The 16,391-nt window shown below is 42.9% G+C and overlaps 1 protein-coding gene across 1 annotated transcript in view; it reads left to right on the top strand.

Annotated features, from left to right (window-relative positions):
• Lama1 (laminin subunit alpha 1) overlaps positions 1-15,104 on the top strand; it is a 164,067-nt gene extending 148,963 nt beyond the window's left edge. Inside the window, exons 52-63 of the mRNA XM_047526974.1 lie at positions 387-501; positions 679-849; positions 2,866-3,017; positions 3,676-3,861; positions 5,280-5,415; positions 6,681-6,793; positions 7,641-7,830; positions 8,375-8,533; positions 9,048-9,201; positions 10,224-10,357; positions 13,729-13,951; positions 14,748-15,104. Of these exons, the coding sequence (XP_047382930.1) occupies positions 387-501; positions 679-849; positions 2,866-3,017; positions 3,676-3,861; positions 5,280-5,415; positions 6,681-6,793; positions 7,641-7,830; positions 8,375-8,533; positions 9,048-9,201; positions 10,224-10,357; positions 13,729-13,951; positions 14,748-14,908 (1,894 nt within the window). The 3' untranslated portion in view covers positions 14,909-15,104. The remainder of the gene's footprint in view (positions 1-386; positions 502-678; positions 850-2,865; positions 3,018-3,675; positions 3,862-5,279; positions 5,416-6,680; positions 6,794-7,640; positions 7,831-8,374; positions 8,534-9,047; positions 9,202-10,223; positions 10,358-13,728; positions 13,952-14,747) is intronic.
• The last annotated feature ends 1,287 nt before the right edge of the window (positions 15,105-16,391 follow it).

Genomic DNA, 16,391 nt, shown 5'->3' on the forward strand with positions numbered 1-16,391 from the left:
TAGGGCTGGGGATGTGGCTCAGTGGTTGAGTGCCTTGAGTTCAATCCCTGGTACAAAAAAAAAAAAATCCCTGTGTATTAATGAGTATATTTAAATTGTAATGGCTTCAAGAGTTCCCCTTAAAATAGTATACTTATGTTTTTTCATAGGTAACCACCATATGGCCAAACTCACTAAGTTCAATCCCTTGCTCTAGTCCTTAGGAGGTATTGGTTGCACCTGGTGTTCTTTCCATCATGTTGTTCTTATAGGGAGGCCTACACATTCTGTAGTGATGTCTGGAAACAGGTTTTCTATGTGTGTAGGTTCATGTTTTATTCCGTCTTTCAAAAATGGAATTATAAAACCTAACTTCATTTCATTTGTTCTCATGACCTTCCCTATAGGAAAGGTGTCACCAGCAAAAGATATATGGGCTGTATCAGGAACCTGGAAATATCCAGATCTACCTTCGATTTGCTCAGAAATTCCTATGGAGTGAGGAAAGGCTGTAGACTGGAGGTGGGAAACGTTTCATCAGTATTGGAACGCATTTCTATAAATGGTCCTTGGCTTACCAATATGCTGATGTAGCAAGATCTCAACCCGTGGGGTGGGTAGAAAAAGATGCAAGGGAAGCGGGCAGAACCCTCAGCCCGCTTGTGGGAACTTACTGTGCTCTCTCCCCTCTGTGACCAGCCTATTCAAAGCGTTAGCTTCCTGAGGGGCGGCTACGTTGAGTTGCCACCCACATCTTTGTCACCGGAATCGGAATTGCTGGCCACATTTGTCACCCAGAACAGCAGTGGCATCATCCTGGCTGCCCTTGGCAGGGATGCAGAGAAGCAGGGTCGACGGCAGGCGCACATGGTGAGTAGCCTGAGTGTTTGGGAAGGACATGACTTCTGGAAACACTGAGTGGAAAATCCCTGACTCATAAGCATTTGTTGTAGCTGTGTTCCCAGTTGTTTACACATATGCACTTTTAATAAGTAAGAGTTATGACTACTGAACATCTCTCTCTTATGAGTCAGTGATTTTGTGTATTGCATAAGCCATCTTCCATGTCTAGGGACTGAGGAAAAAAGCTATTTGCTGTCTACCTCTAATTAAAGCTACTCCAGACGGCACACAAGTTTTCTTCATATGTTGTGGTTGTTTCTCTTCATTCTAAGGCTAAAACAGAAAGTACTTACATTGTATTTGGATCAGAATTATCTTTAGGGGACAGAAAGAGAAATGTGACTTGTGATAAACACAGGGACCAGCAGTAGGAGAGGGGAGAAAAGATAGTTTTCCATATTTTTATTCCATTTCAAGAGCATAGGAGGGCTGGGGTTGTAGCTCAGGGGCTGGGGTTGTAGCTCAGTGGTAGAGCATTTGCCTAACATGTGAGGCATTGGGTTCAATTCTCAGCACCACATATAAATTTTTCCCTATCTTCTGCTCAAACTTGTGTTACCTGTACTTGGAAGAGACATAAAGAATACGAATGTGTTGTCTTAATAAATTAGAACCATGCACGTGTTGTGCTGTGCAAGGCAAATGCTACTTCCCTCTATTTTACTGAGTAAGAAATGAGTTTAGAAAACCTGATTAACCTGACCAAGGCCACACAGCTGTTAGGTGTTAGGGCCAGGACTGGAACACCAATCTGCAGACCCCAAATGTGGCATGTACCACTTAATGAAGAACTAAAGATGACTGAGATTAGTGTGTCACTAATCAAACAAATCTTTTTTTTTAGTTGAGGTGAAGTTCACATAACCTAAAACTAACCATTTTCAAGTGAACAAATTCAGTACCATTTAGTGCATTCACAGTGTTGGGGAAACCACCTCCTCTGTCTAGTTCCAGATAATTCCATCACCCAAGTAACAGCCTTTGGTGAATGAGGAGGTGCTTCCCATGCTAACTGACAACCACCCATCTGCTCCCTGTCTCTATGGATGAACTCCTCCTGGTCTGGATATTTTTTGCAAATTTAGTCACACATGATGTGATCACACATGATGTGACTTAACATGTTTTCAAGGTTCATCCGAATTGTAGCATATGTCAGCACTCCTTTTTTATAGCTGAATAGCATTTCTCTGTGTGTGCACCCCACTGTTGGTCACTTTGTTCATTGATGAACATTGGGTTATTTCTGCTCTTTGGCTATTATGAATAATGCTGCCATGAACATATGCATACAATTATTTGTTTGAGTCCCTGTTTTCAGTTCTTTCATGAGTGGAATTTCAGGTCATGTGGTAATTCTGTATTTTACTCTTTGAGGAACTGCCAAACTCTTTTTCTCCACTGATCTTAATAAAGTTACTTGCAATTCAAAGTTTTCTTACATAAAGGAATGGCACCCTCCAGTGCTAGTAGGGTATCATTAAATGCTCACAGTCCAGTCCTGCTGGTAGCTTTATAAAGTGTTATACCTCTTTTCAATGCAGCAGAAGAGTTTAAACATTTTCAAACTCTTCAATCTCTTAATGTCACTTTTAGAAATGTTAGAAGCAATTTCACAGGCAAAAAAAAAGTAAATATTCATATTATGTATGATAATAAAAATTAGAAATGACTTAAAATTTTCATTACTAAAAATACAAATCACAATATCTCAACTTGTTGGTACATTATGTAGCAATAAATATTAAGTCTGAGGCTATGTAAAAAAGAAATCTTTGGCATGGTTAGCGATGACAGCATAATGCAGAATATAAATTATATGAACAAAGAGAGTTTTATAAAAAATTTAAAATAGGAAAGATGGTGAGATTCTTGAGAAATTGCTTGTTTGCTGTTGCTATTCCTATGTTATCTATGTAAGATGAAAATTTAATATTTCAGTAATGTGTTTTGTATGGGCAACTCTCTCTGTAATCTCCACAGCCCTTCTTTTCCATCTTGCTGACTGAAGGCCACATTGAAGTACATGTGAGCTCTGGAGACGGAACCAGCCTGAGGAAAGCTCTCTTACACGCTCCCACAGGCACTTACGGCGACGGAAAAGAGCATTCCATCTCCTTGGTTAGGAATTGGAGGTACTGTCGCACAGCAAGGCATTTGCTTCAGGAGGATAGTGTGACCTCACAAGAACTCTCTTGTTAGGGTACCCTGTGCAGCTAAATCATTGAGATAATTAGAATTATATCATTAGCAATCAGTTTTTATTATTTTAGACTAATTCTAGAAACTTGCTTGACTACTTCTTTGGAGTCAGTTTCATTTGCTTTTAAGGGAGATATTTGTGGAATTTTTTATAACTGAACAACCTTCACCTTGCTTTTGACTGGGGCCCAATATAAACTTTTACATTGGCTCAATTCTGTGGCAAATAGAATGATAGCGTTAGTAGATTGTGGCTTTCCTATTGAGTAAGTAGTATTTATCAACATTCCTGGGTGATTCCCTAGAAGTTCTAGACCGTGGGTTTTAAAAGCACACAGAACATTTTCATCATAGGTAGAGAGGTAAAACGCTAAGTATTCTCTAAAAAGCAATCACAGCTTTTAATAGCATTTTATTCATCTCTGAAGAATTATAAGCTTTAATTTTTAAGGTTCACCTTTTTTAGCACATAAAATTGTGTTAAAATTTATCTATTTTATTTATTATTCTGAGCTTGCTGGAATTATGCATTAAAATGGAGCTATTGTTTATTAAGTTCAAAATATTTTGTTTTCTCCTTTGTTCTTTTAGAATTATCACTGTTCAGTTGGATGAGGCCAATCCTGTAGAACTGAAGTTAGGCCCACTGGCAGAGAGCAAGACGATAAACATATTCAACCTGTACATAGGAGGGATTCCCAAGGATGTGGAGATACCAATGCTCAAAATGAGGAGATCATTCCAGGGCTGTATCAAAAACCTGATCTTCAACATGGAGTAAGTGTAACTGGGCAGTACCTTCTAAGCAGGTCTCATGTTTTAGTTTAGGACATTTTTCTTGGTCATATCTGCCCATCCCAAGCTGGAAAACAGATTCTGAGCTTCAATCTAATTTTGCTGTTTGAGATTGCCTAAATTGCTGCAATTTCTTGGTAACAAATGAACCCTATTACTCTATCAAAAAGTCCTCCTCTAAAATGGACCTTATTGGATTAGAATGATGGACAGATCTGGTCATTCATAGTTTATTAAAAAGTCATTGAACATTAGCCACATGAACTTGTCAATATAGCTAAAGTTAACATAAATTTTCGTTGTGAATTTGAAAGAACATAGAGATTTTATGATGCAAGTTTCTTGTATTGATTGCACCGCTTCCCTGCTTTGAAGGAGCCTTTTACAACTGAGCGACTAGAGCTTCAGATTATTGATGTTTCCCCCTACACAATTTCTGGGTAATAAAGAACTGGGAGTCTCTATTCCCTATGCAGAGCTCTTAATGAGGAAAAGAATCAGCATGTGCCCATGAGCTGTTCCTTCTCTCTCTCTGCCTCCGTCAGCTACTGCAGGGGCAGCTGTGTCTGAGCTGCAGCCAGTGTCTGCCCAGCAGAAACTGAGCACATTGAGCATAAGGAGACAGGAGCTCTGACCTGGTTGGCTCTGTAACCTCCCTTGTGACCTGAGGCAGGGACTGGGATCTTTCATAATCACAGTGTCATCATCTGGGAGTCCCTGAAATTGGCAAGAGTAAAACACAACAGTGGCTTCATGTAGTTACAGTGTCAGAGCCTTGATTTTGTGGTTTGTACAGTTAGAACATTATTCACTTAGGTGACTGCTCATTCATTGACTCATTCATCAGGCATTATCATGCTCCTGAAAGCTACCAGGTCGTGAACTTGATAGGAAAGAAACATTTCTCTATGGTTCTTGGCCATATCCTGGGGCAGTTCCAGAGGGATCCAGACAGACACAAAACATGCCGTAGAGCTGCAGGGTAAAGGGACATATGATAAGTGTAGCTCATGACCTCCTGGCAAGGGGACACCTGTAAATGAGGAGTCAGTGTTTAGTGGAGGCCTCTGTGCCACACTGTGGGAAGCAGAGTCAGACTTTGTCCTGAGGCATCCCAGCCAAGACTGCAGAAGGAGGTGACTGAACTGAGGGATGCTCAGGAATGATCAGTTCTCCAATATGGGAATGGGCAGGGGGGTGATTGTCATTTCAAGCAGAACGAAGAAACAAGAAGATGTATAAGATAGTACATGTTAATGACTCATCACTGTGAAGGATGATCAGTGTGGTTTTTCTGTGAGAAATATGTTAATGTTTTTTAATTGCACCATAGTCAATTAACATGTTTCCTGTATTGGTCTGTAGTATCTTAATTTCGAAAATTTTGTGTTTGTATGTAGACTTTTGGATTTCACCCATGCAGTTAGCTATGAACAAGCGGACTTGGACACCTGCTTGCTTTCAGAAAGGTCCAAGCTGGCCCTTCACGGAGAGGACAGTGAGCTTCCACCAGAACCCCCTACTCTACCACAGCCTGTAAGAGTGATTTTTTTAAATACTGTCAGCCAGGTCCAGTCAGAGAGAGCACAGGCCAGGGGAAGTGAAGATGGGACTCTGTGATAGAGGTGTTGGGAAAGCTGGAACTGGAGCCACGAAGCAAGGGGAAGAGGTGGTCACCAGCCCCCGGGAGCGTGGGCAGCTGAAGGAACAGAAAGGGATACCTGGTGGGAACTGAGCCTAAGGGAGGGCACCGGAAGATGTAGGGAGGGGAAAATGCTCCAGCATCCCCTCTCTCTGCCCTCCAGTTTCCTGGCAGTGACTCCCAGGGACCATCCTCCCTGTGATAAAAAGCAGAACAGAGAACAGGTGGAAAAGGGTGCTCAGAGCCCACCAACAGGTGACACCACCCGCATTTTCAGCAGCAGGCCAGAAGATTCAGGCACCCTGACTGGGCTGACATACAGCAAGCTCTTTAGGCAGTGTTTCTATGATGCCTCCATAACATTTTAAATGTAGTTGGAGAAACATGAAAATAAGTACTTAATGTAAGCCACTGTATACATCATTGTTGCTTAAGAAAAAAAGACTTGATTCATTGAGGAAAAGCCAGTTATTATTCTTTTTCACTTTCTGCCTTCCTGATTTCTCTTTCTTTGGTTGGTAAGGTACACTTTAATCATTTAGAAGATGGCCCCGTTATGCAAAGTGCAGTACTTTCTAAGAAGGGCCCGTCTGGGTTCAGGACAGTGTTCTCAGTTATATCTGCCCACCCCAAGATGCAAAACAGATTCTGGGCTTCAGTTGGCTTGGGGTCAGGATGAAGCACTGGGGCAGCCAGTACCTGGGTAGGCACCTTCCCTGTGCCCCAGGTCTAGGAGTCCTTCTAACCCCGCTTGTTAAACTCAAGGCCCCTAAGGCCTGTGGGCACTTCCCTCTCCCAGGGCTGTGCTGTGGCTACTGCTTGGCCAAAGGCACCTTCAGAGTCATCCATAGAGTCTGAAGAGGGACAGCAAGACCTTTGCCCCCTGGGTGTGTTGGAGGTCATTGGAGGAACTCCAGTGTCCCCATAAATGCAAGTGAATTTGAGTGAATGAAGGTGAAAGAGGTTCTAATCACATTCTCAGAGAAAAAGGCCTGGCAGGTATGTCATTTCAAGTAGATTTAAATCAGTGCGGACACACTAGTGGTTGCTGCTATTGCATGCAATGCCTTCTCAGAGACATTTTTTTTTCCCCTGAAAAAACGTGTCCGTGTTAATGTCCTGGCAGCCATGGCTGAGTGTCCCTCTATGTCTCCTGCAGGAACAGTGTGCGGTGGACATCGCTCCCGGTTATGTGCCTGGTGCTTACCAGTTCGGCCTCTCACAAAGCAGCCACTTGACATTGCCTTTTAATCAGTCAGCTGTCAGAAGGAGGTAGGTATTGTTCCTATTTTTTTTTTTTTTTTGTATCAGGGATTGAACCCAGAGGTCTTTTATCACTGAGTCACATCCCCAGCTCTTTTTTATATTTTATTTAAAGACATGTTCTCACTGAGTTGCTTAGGGCCTCGCTAAGTTGTTGAGGCTGGCTTCGAACTCATGATCCTCCTGCCTCAGAATCCCAAGCCACTGGGATTATAGGTGTGCACCACTGCACCTGGCTAGGTATTATTCTAAAGACCCTCTGAGGTGTCTCACTCCGAGGTGGCTCAGGGAAGTGTGGTGACATGTGTCCTTCTGAAGGAGACTCACCCAGATATAACCCTCCAGGACTCCTCCAATGTTTCCAGCTCCCAGCCTGCCCCAGGTGGAGATTCTTGACTATCAACCATATCAAGTCCCTTATTTTAAAGCATATTGTTTTTTAAAACAGATCAAGGATTTTCCTGCCTAGCTGTGCCAGGTCTTGCTCCTTTTTGTCTTTCAGAACTCAACTGAAGTGCCATCTTCTCAGAGCTTCCTCCTGACTGTCTAACACAGTCCCCGTTAGTCTTTCCATCAGCTGGTTAGAACTCTCGTACATCTCTGGCATTAGCTCTATGACAGAGGAGCCTCCTTGTTGATCATTGCTTCCTCCTAGAACAGTTCCTAGCAGACAGGAACCAGTAGCTCTCCATTAAACAAATGGATGCACAAATGGATAAAGGAGGAAATGCCTCTCGCTCTTGAGATGTTCAATAGGAACACCAAAACAATGATTGGGTTCTCCGCTAGAGGTGATTTTAAAAAATTTTAAGTCTAGCCTCTTTCTTTCTGATCCTGAGCTCTTGTTCTCCTCCAGGCTCTTAGTTCAGCTAAATATCCGGACGTTTGCCTCCAGTGGTCTGATTTACTACATGGCTCATCAGAACCAAGTGGACTACGCCACGCTCCAGCTCCAGAGGGGCCGCCTCCACTTCATGTTTGACCTTGGCAAAGGCCGAACCAAGGTCTCTCACCCTGCGCTGCTCAACGATGGCAAGTGGCACATGGTATGTCCTGGGGAGGCTCATGGCTACCTGTTCTGAGCTTCATTCCTTTGATCTCTGGTGCTCACTTCTTTTCCCTAGAGGAAACTTATGTCTGCTGTTCTCTAGCTTGCCTTGTGTCTGATATGTCCCCCAGAGAATGCAAGCTCCCCAGAGGTAGGGCTCTTTTGCTGCCCCCTGAAACATCCCTAGAGCCTTCCTTGGTACCCAACATCTAATAGGTGCTCAACCTCGGCAGGATGAATGGAAGGAAGATCATTGTTCTCGACCTCACGAGTAAAGAAAGCCTACCTGTGACATGAAGGGACCAAGCCACCCATCATGGCATTTTCTTTCTAATAACTAGGGTTCTGTAATTCTGTCTGCTTCCCATCTTCTGCCAGGTTCAACCTGTTTTCAATACCAACTGTGCAAAAATCAAAGCTATCCAATAGGGTTTTTTTTTTTTCAAGTTATTACAGCTATAAGGAATGTATATTTCAAACATGTGTCTGTTGACATTTTCTCAGATTGCTTAAGAATTATGGATGTTTTCATCCTGCTATAGGTCAAGACAGAGTACTTTAAAAGAAAAGGCTCCATGACTGTTGATGGCCAAGAATCCCCCATGGTGACCATGGTGGGAGATGGAACCACACTGGACGTGGAGGGTATGCTGTACCTGGGAGGCCTTCCCTCCCAGTACAGGGCCAGGAACATTGGAAATGTAAGCAACATGTTCTGCACGGGGTCCATGTTACCTTTGTTATGGTTGTGTTTATTTTGTAGGAGAACATAATTCTTCACACTCTCAAGTTTAAATTATCTTGTTTGAACCTGGCACTCATCTGTAAGGTGGAGACCTTTCCAATCATGTTCATAGATCTTGTATTATAGATTCCCTTTAAGCCTGACCAACTTTTCCTCCCATTAATTGCCACTTAGTCCCAAAACCATACAGGAAAATCCAACAAATTTGTATTTGCACGTAGTGTACCCAGCACTCTTGATTTGCACAATATTTCACTAAAATAATGGAAAATGCTTTCAATGCATTATTAGCAAAGATACTCAAATGGTATCTTTAAGTTAAATGTTCATGTGAAGTATTATGGTAATTAAATTTTAAAAACCAAAAGACAATATTATAATGGGTTTTATTGAAACAGATTTAAGGAAGTACAGAAACAATATGTCCTAGCCTTATTATAATCCCTGCTGTCACATGTCATTTGGTTTAGATCACCCACAGCATCCCTGCCTGCATTAGTGAGGTGACAGTTAACAGCAGACAGCTGGACAAGGACAGCCCGGTATCTGCCTTTGCAGTAGGCAGGTGCTATGCAGTGGCCCAAGAAGGAACTTTCTTTGAAGGAAGTGGATATGCAGCACTTGGTAGGTATTATCAACAGTCTCAGAAGAAATCTTAGGGATTGATTACATTCTAAGATGACAAGGATCCAAGACAGGACCCAGCTGGTCAGAGACCAGGAAACTATATTTAGTTCAGTGTTCCTGGGCATTCCTGATGTCTTGCCTCTTCATGTAAAAGTCCCGTGAGGTCTTATGTGCTGCAGATGGCCTGACCAGACTGGTGTGACTCCTGACAGAGGACAAATGGGGGTGCTGGCTTCCCTGGACTCTCACCAAGTTGACATAAGGCACAGTCACTATCCCAGTTAATAAAGGCCTTTGAATTAAAAATCAGCTGCATGAGCTATCTGGACCCTCAGTGCCCAGAGGTTATAGTAGGAGTTTGGACAGAGAGGGGGAAGTGACTAAAATTTTATTCTGTGCTCCCTGCACCTCAGAGGCTCAGGCCCCAACTTTATGATTTCAGCTCCCCTGGGACCATGGCTGCCAGGCCCTAGTAATATGTTCTCCCATTTTTCCTTCAGCCTCCAGCAGGTAACACTGTCTGCAATTGCCAATATTCCTGGTTTTGCTAATATCACCTGAATTAAAAATTATTCAATTCAATCTGCACTCAGTTTGGAGTCTGATGTACTCAGTCCATGCTGATAGACCTGGTACTCGGGATAGATACTGGGAAGATAAAGTAGACTATTCCTAGATAATGAAGAAAGAACACAGGGATCAAACCCTAACAGCAAATGGAAAAGACTGCCACAGATAGACGTGTCTACAGGGCAGAGTGCCACCTGCCCCCATGGCTGTAGGTGAAGGCTGTGCCTGCCTCCACTCTTGTCACAGTTGACAGTTGAATGGGAAAGCTCAATCCTAAAGAGTGGGTGAGAGTGACTCGGTGGAGAAAAGCTGGATTCAGAGGAAAAGCCAGAGCCAGATTCTTATCCTAGACCAGCAGGCCAGATGCACAGCCAGCCCCGTCTGCATCTCTGGGCCTGAGCCAGGCTGGGCCCCGCAGGGCTCACTAACACTGTTCTTGTGCTTTTTAGTCAAAGAAGGCTATAAAGTCCGGTCAGATTTAAACATCACACTCGAGTTTCGTACCTCCTCAGAAAATGGTGTCCTCCTGGGGATCAGCAGTGCCAAAGTGGATGCCATCGGCCTAGAGATTGTTAATGGCAAGGTGAGGTGCTTCATCTTGATGGGATCACCCTGCTTCCCAGTGTCAGAGACAGAGCAGTTGAGAAATGGACATACCTAAATTCAAATTTCCTATTACCCACTACATTAATGGAATTAAGAAAGGCTCCATTGATACTTTAAAAAACAGATTATCCTAAAAAGATGTTTAAAAATAATTTCTTTTATAAATTTGAAATTAAACTTATGCAAAATGTCAACTACAATATGAAGAACTTCTTTCCCCCAGCCTTACCGACAGTGCCAACCCGATGCCCTGTCCCTTCTATTAGTTTTTAACTTTTCACTTGGAAGCAATTACAGATTCATATGAAGTTGCAATGAAGTGTACAGGGAGGTCCCTAGGCACCCTTCACCCAGGCCCCCTGAGGGTAGCATAGTGCATAACTAGAATGCCACATTAAAACCGTGACATCATCACCCATGCAAACCACAGCATTTGTGCAGTTAGACCAGTTATGCAAATATATGTGTGTGTGTGTGCATGTGGCTTGTGATTCCATGTGAATCACACAACCATCATCATCACCAATCACCACAAGCAAGACACTTCATTGTACCATCACGAGGCTCCCCCAGGTGCCTCTTCATAGCCACAGCCACTGCACCATATCCCTAACCCCTGGAAAAAACTAATCTGTTGTCAATCTCCATCATTTTGTTATGTAAATGGATTCACGTAGGAAGCATCCCCTTGATCTTGGCTTTCTGCTCTTAGCCTGATTTCCTGTAGGTTCTTCCAGGTTGTGTGCATCAACAGTTCGTGTCTCATGGCAGAGTGTCACTCCATGAAATGGATGATGTACTGTAATCTGATTTTTTTGATGCAAAAAATGTATTTTTTCCCTAAATCCTCTGCTCTTGCCTCTCAACCTCTCGTTCTCCTGTCCTGCTGGGAACAAAATGAACTCAACCATTTACAGTACTCTCATCTCCTCTGCCTCTTCTAGAGTTGCTCCCAGTGCTCACTCTCCTTCCTCTCCCCTTGAGGGTATCTGGGCACAGGAAGCTGTGGGGAGGGGAGCCTGGATGGTCCTTCCATTTTCTGGAACTCTCTCCCTGGCAGCACTTAAGGTGTAGCTCATGCTCCTGGTCTTCAGGTGGCAGCTGCTGTCCTCGTCCTCCCTACACCCAACTGGGTGAGTGGTCTGGGGTCTCAGTGTTGCCACTGCATGGTGACTCCTCCCAGAAGAATTTGGCCGTTGTCCCTGGGGACCAGCCTTCCCATACCTGTTGTCAGGAGCACTGCTACCTTTTCATCTTCAGCCACTTCCCATCCTTCCCCAGGGATGTGTGAGAACTTGGGAATTTCTGCCAGGTCACACCTCATTCCCATGAAATTGATATCACCATTTACCAGTGACGAATTCTGCTTCCTCTAATGTTGAAGTTTGAACACTAGAGAAGCACGCCAAGGAAAGGATATTAAGCAGGTTTTATTTAAAAGTAGTAATAATACAGATTTTTCCCAGGAGGGAGAAGGGGGCCATGGCTGATGTTCTAGAGTCCCAAGAAGTGATGCGCCCTACATCTTTTATAGGTTAAGGTTTCTTTTGTTCTCCAGTTCTCTCCCCCCTCATCTCTCCTTCCTGCCTATGTGACTAGGCCTGGTTTTGCAGGTGAGATGCATCAAGTGAGAAGCAAATGGGGCGTGGGCGGGGGGCAAAGTGATTCAGCCAGGCAAGGGCCCAGGGGCATTAATTAGCAGCTTCTTGCCTGCAGTCCTTGATAAGGGCAGGTAAATTTGGTAATCAGTGGTCTCCGGAGATCCTTGACATTCCATTCTCCCAGGGGCAGTCTCCAGCTTCCAGAGGCAGATGGCTTTCATGGCCTCCATTTCCTCGGTTTGACTGGATCCCCTATTTCTACACTAACTGCCTGTCCCCAATTCTGGCTTCAGAATTGGGGATGGTTAGTTTCTCATGTCCTTTCTCTACCTAAATGCATTTGCCACCGTTTCTACTGCATCCTACCCAAATCATATTGTTGAAGGAGTAAGGTGCTGGAATTTTCTTTCTGGAAGGCAAGGAACAAATCCTGTTTTAGATTCCCCCAAACTTACCTGGCTATTTCTAGTGTTTCCCTACCTTCTCTCCACTGGGATTTTGGTCCCTAGGCTATCCTACAGTGGAGGTAGGGATGACCTAGGAAAGTACTACCTGACCCCTTGTCTTCGCCTCCCCCTGTCTTCGTATTTCATGTCAAAACAAAACTACACCTGTGTCATGTTACTGCCTCTCTCTGCTGCAGTTTATAGCCAACTTTTCCCTTAACTATATTTTAAGTTTAATAACTTTGTATCTATTTGCAAATTTTTATGCCACATCTAAAAATAGTTATCAGAAGTGCAATAGCTTCAAAAATGTTCTTTTCTGATGCATTGTATATTTTACTTCTGACATTGACTTACTGCTTATTATTCTTTTTTAACTTTTCCTAGTGGTTTCCTGAGGGTCTGTAATATACATCTTTGTCAAAGTCTACCTTGAAGTAACACTGAGTGACTGTAGAGATAGCATAAGAATCTTGCAACCATATACTTCAAATTCTTCCCTTCTTTCCAAGTCTGCTTGGGCTGCCTGAACAACGTACCGCAGATTAGGTGACTTAAACAACAAAAATTGATTTTCTCATTGTTCTGGAGACTTGTAAGTGTGAGACCAAAATGCCAGTAGGACCGATTGCTTCTGAGGTCTCTCTCCTTGGCTTGTAGCTGTCTGTTCTTCCTGGGTCTTCTCATGGTCTTCCCTCTGTGTGTGTCTGTGTCCTAATCCTGTCTTCGGATAAGGACACATATGCGTTTTAGATTAGGACCCACCCTAACTACCTCACTGGAACTTCATTACCCCTTTAAAGCCTCCATCTCCAAATATAATCTCATTTGGAGGGAGATTTGGGTTAGGACTTCAGTGTATGAATTTTGGATATCACTCAGCCTGGAAGACCTCCATCATTTGCAAAGCTTAGATTTGTTATTGTTGGCTACTTGCTGTTGTAAAACATCTACGAACAGATTTTTAGGGGAGTTAGTAAATGTCACCACGTAGGTGCTATCAACTGACAGGCTCCTTAGACCTGTTAACTCCTGAAAATGTCCCCCAGTGCCCTGAAAGTGGGGCACTGGTTCTAGGACACAGTGTGGCTCCAGCTTGTTGCCATGGGGTGACCATTTGCCCTTTTGGGGAACAGGATAGCACGTGACCCCCTTCAGGAGGCTATTTTTTAACAACACTATTTCTCATGGTCAGCCCTCCTTTGAACACTGCAGCGACTTTATCCACTCCAAGAGCATTATACAAATGCCCTGTGTTCCTTAAACGTGGAAAAACTCACCAAGATGTTGGCTTTCTTCAGCTCTTATTTCATGTCAATAACGGTGCTGGAAGAATAACGGCCACTTACGAGCCCAGAGCTGCCAGGACTCTCTGTGATGGAAAATGGCACACCCTTCAAGCTAACAAAAGCAAACACCGTGTCATTCTGATAGTAGATGGGAACGCAGTCAGTGCCGAAAGTCTACACACCCAGTCCACCTCGGCGGACACCAACAATCCCATCTATGTTGGTGGCTATCCTGGTAAGTACGAAAACCTGCTCTCCTTAGCCACATGAGAAGACATGGTCACTGGGGGACCCTTACTTCAGCAAGATATGGAATAGGAATTGGTTTGGTGACAAATCCTTCATCATTTTAGAAAAACTATTATAAATACTAACCTAAAAATCCTGGAAAAATTCAAAATAAAAAAATTAAGCTGGGCATGGTGGTGCATGCTTGTAATCCCAATGGCTCAGGAGAATGAGACAGGAGGATCGCAAGTTCAAAGCCAGCCTCAGCAGCTTAGCAAGACCCTAAGCAACTTAGCAAGACCCTGTCTCAAAATTAAAAATTTAAAAAAAAAAAAGGAAGACTGGGAATATGACTTATGGGTTAAGCACCACCGGATTCAATCCCCAGTACCAAAAAAAAAAAAAAAATTAAAAATCAACACACAAATTAATCATTAGGTAAACCCTTGAGAACATTGGATCTGGTGTGAAATAAGATGAATGCTTTTACTGAAGTCAGTCATGGGAATCATTTTAGTGGACAAACCTGTGACATCCTCTCACGCAGATTAGAAGTGTATATTTCAGATGTCCCGAGAAATTATTACAAATAACAAACATTCATTTATGACAAAAGTCACAACTGTGCCTTAAAATTATGACATATTACAAGTTTTCTGTGCCTTTACTCAAGGCACATATGGAAAAATTGTCCTTCTGGTTTTGACGGAGAACACACTTGAAATTATTTTTGTTCCTACTGTGCTCTCCTATCTCATTCCACAAAACTAAACAGAATGTGTCTTCTTTCCTTTCTGTAACAGCTGATGTCAAGCAAAACTGCCTGAGCAGCCGAGCCTCGTTCCGGGGGTGTTTGAGGAAGCTTACCCTGACTAAGGGCCCACAGGTGCAGTCCTACGACTTCAACACAGCTTTCGACCTACAGGGAGTTTTCCCTCATTCCTGTCCAGGGACTGAGCCCTGAGCTTCTAGTAGAATCCTTAATTGGAATCACTGCTAACATTTTGAGGAAAGTTATTTTTCTGAATTCAAATATGTTCCGTTCAGTGTTCATTTTCCAACTCAGGTTAAATATTTCTTCAGAGAAACATGTTTTTGTTAAACTAAAACCATATGTAAAACAAATACTTCTATTAAATAGTCCGAAATGTAAGACTCAATGGCTCTTTTTTTTAACATTATTTGTAATAAATCTTTTTCAACACTGAATATTCTGTTGATTTTTTTAACAATATGTTTTAAGTTTTGCATTTGGGGGTTTTTAAAAAAATAAAATATCACGACAGATTGTAATAGGGTAGAATATGGGTCCTTTTATTTACTCTTGAAAATGTTAAACTCTGAATTCTTCAATGGACAAGCAATGTCATTGGACACATTTCAGCAGAGAGTACCAACTGTTTGCCACATAGGAACCCCAGCAAATCATAGAAGGCAAAAGGAGCAAGGGAAAGAGAACCTCCTTTTAACATGACCTGGTTCTATCAGGACCTGACCTAGGTTTTTTCAGGACAGGGAAAAAAATATGGTGTCACAAGTTAGCTCCTCCTTTATTATTATTTTCACCCCTTATAATAAATCCCTTGATTGGTTATGCTTTGAAAATGTGTATAATTTGAAAAAAAGGAAAATTCAAAAACCACATAGGTACGTTCTTTTAATGGACTAAACTGTTGTAAACCCGTATTTCTGAAGTCTGTTTTGGTCCCCTCCAGATGGATTTTGACCCTGCTCTGTGTTCATGGCAGGTGTTAAGATGGCTGCTATCCCAAATACTTCATATTTTTCAAATGTTTGTTGGACGAGGGGCCCCTACTGGCTTCTTCTAAATGAAGAGAACAGATTCACATCTGTATGTACAAAAGATTTCAGTTTGATAAATAAGGACACTGTGGAACTGGTCCTGTCCCTCTTCTGTGCCTGGTTTATGTACCTGAACCCTTGTAGCCATCTGTGTTTCTTGGCAAATGTATTTGAAATTCATAATTCCTTTCCCAGTTAAATATTAGCATGAAGATATTTCTTAGGGAAAGATGGCAGCCAGCTGTGGAAGTGCCCATTGTTCTATAGCACCTATAAGTCTAAGGAACACAGACTCCAGTGTCTAAAAGCAGCTTCCTGGGACAGCTGAGTCAGGAAGGGGGCATGAGTCCTCCCCACAACACAGCAAATCCACCAGGGACTCCCCACTGTGCCATGGGTGACCTTTCTGCTCACAATTCTGTGGAAACCAGCTACAGCACAGACCAACTTTCTAGACCGTGGTCCACCATGTTGGATGATGACCAATCCAGAGACATCCAGTCCAGAGTCACCTTGGACTTCAAGCCCCTGCCCTCTACCCTTCATGAATAGACCCAAAACAGAGTTTGCACTTGTCATGGTTTTAACTGTTCACAAACCTTCTCTTAAAGGATCCCTTCAAAGGAAAATGCACTTCTCTCCCC

This window comes from Sciurus carolinensis, chromosome 15 (genome assembly GCF_902686445.1).
Source record: "Sciurus carolinensis chromosome 15, mSciCar1.2, whole genome shotgun sequence".
NCBI lineage: Eukaryota > Metazoa > Chordata > Mammalia > Rodentia > Sciuridae > Sciurus > Sciurus carolinensis.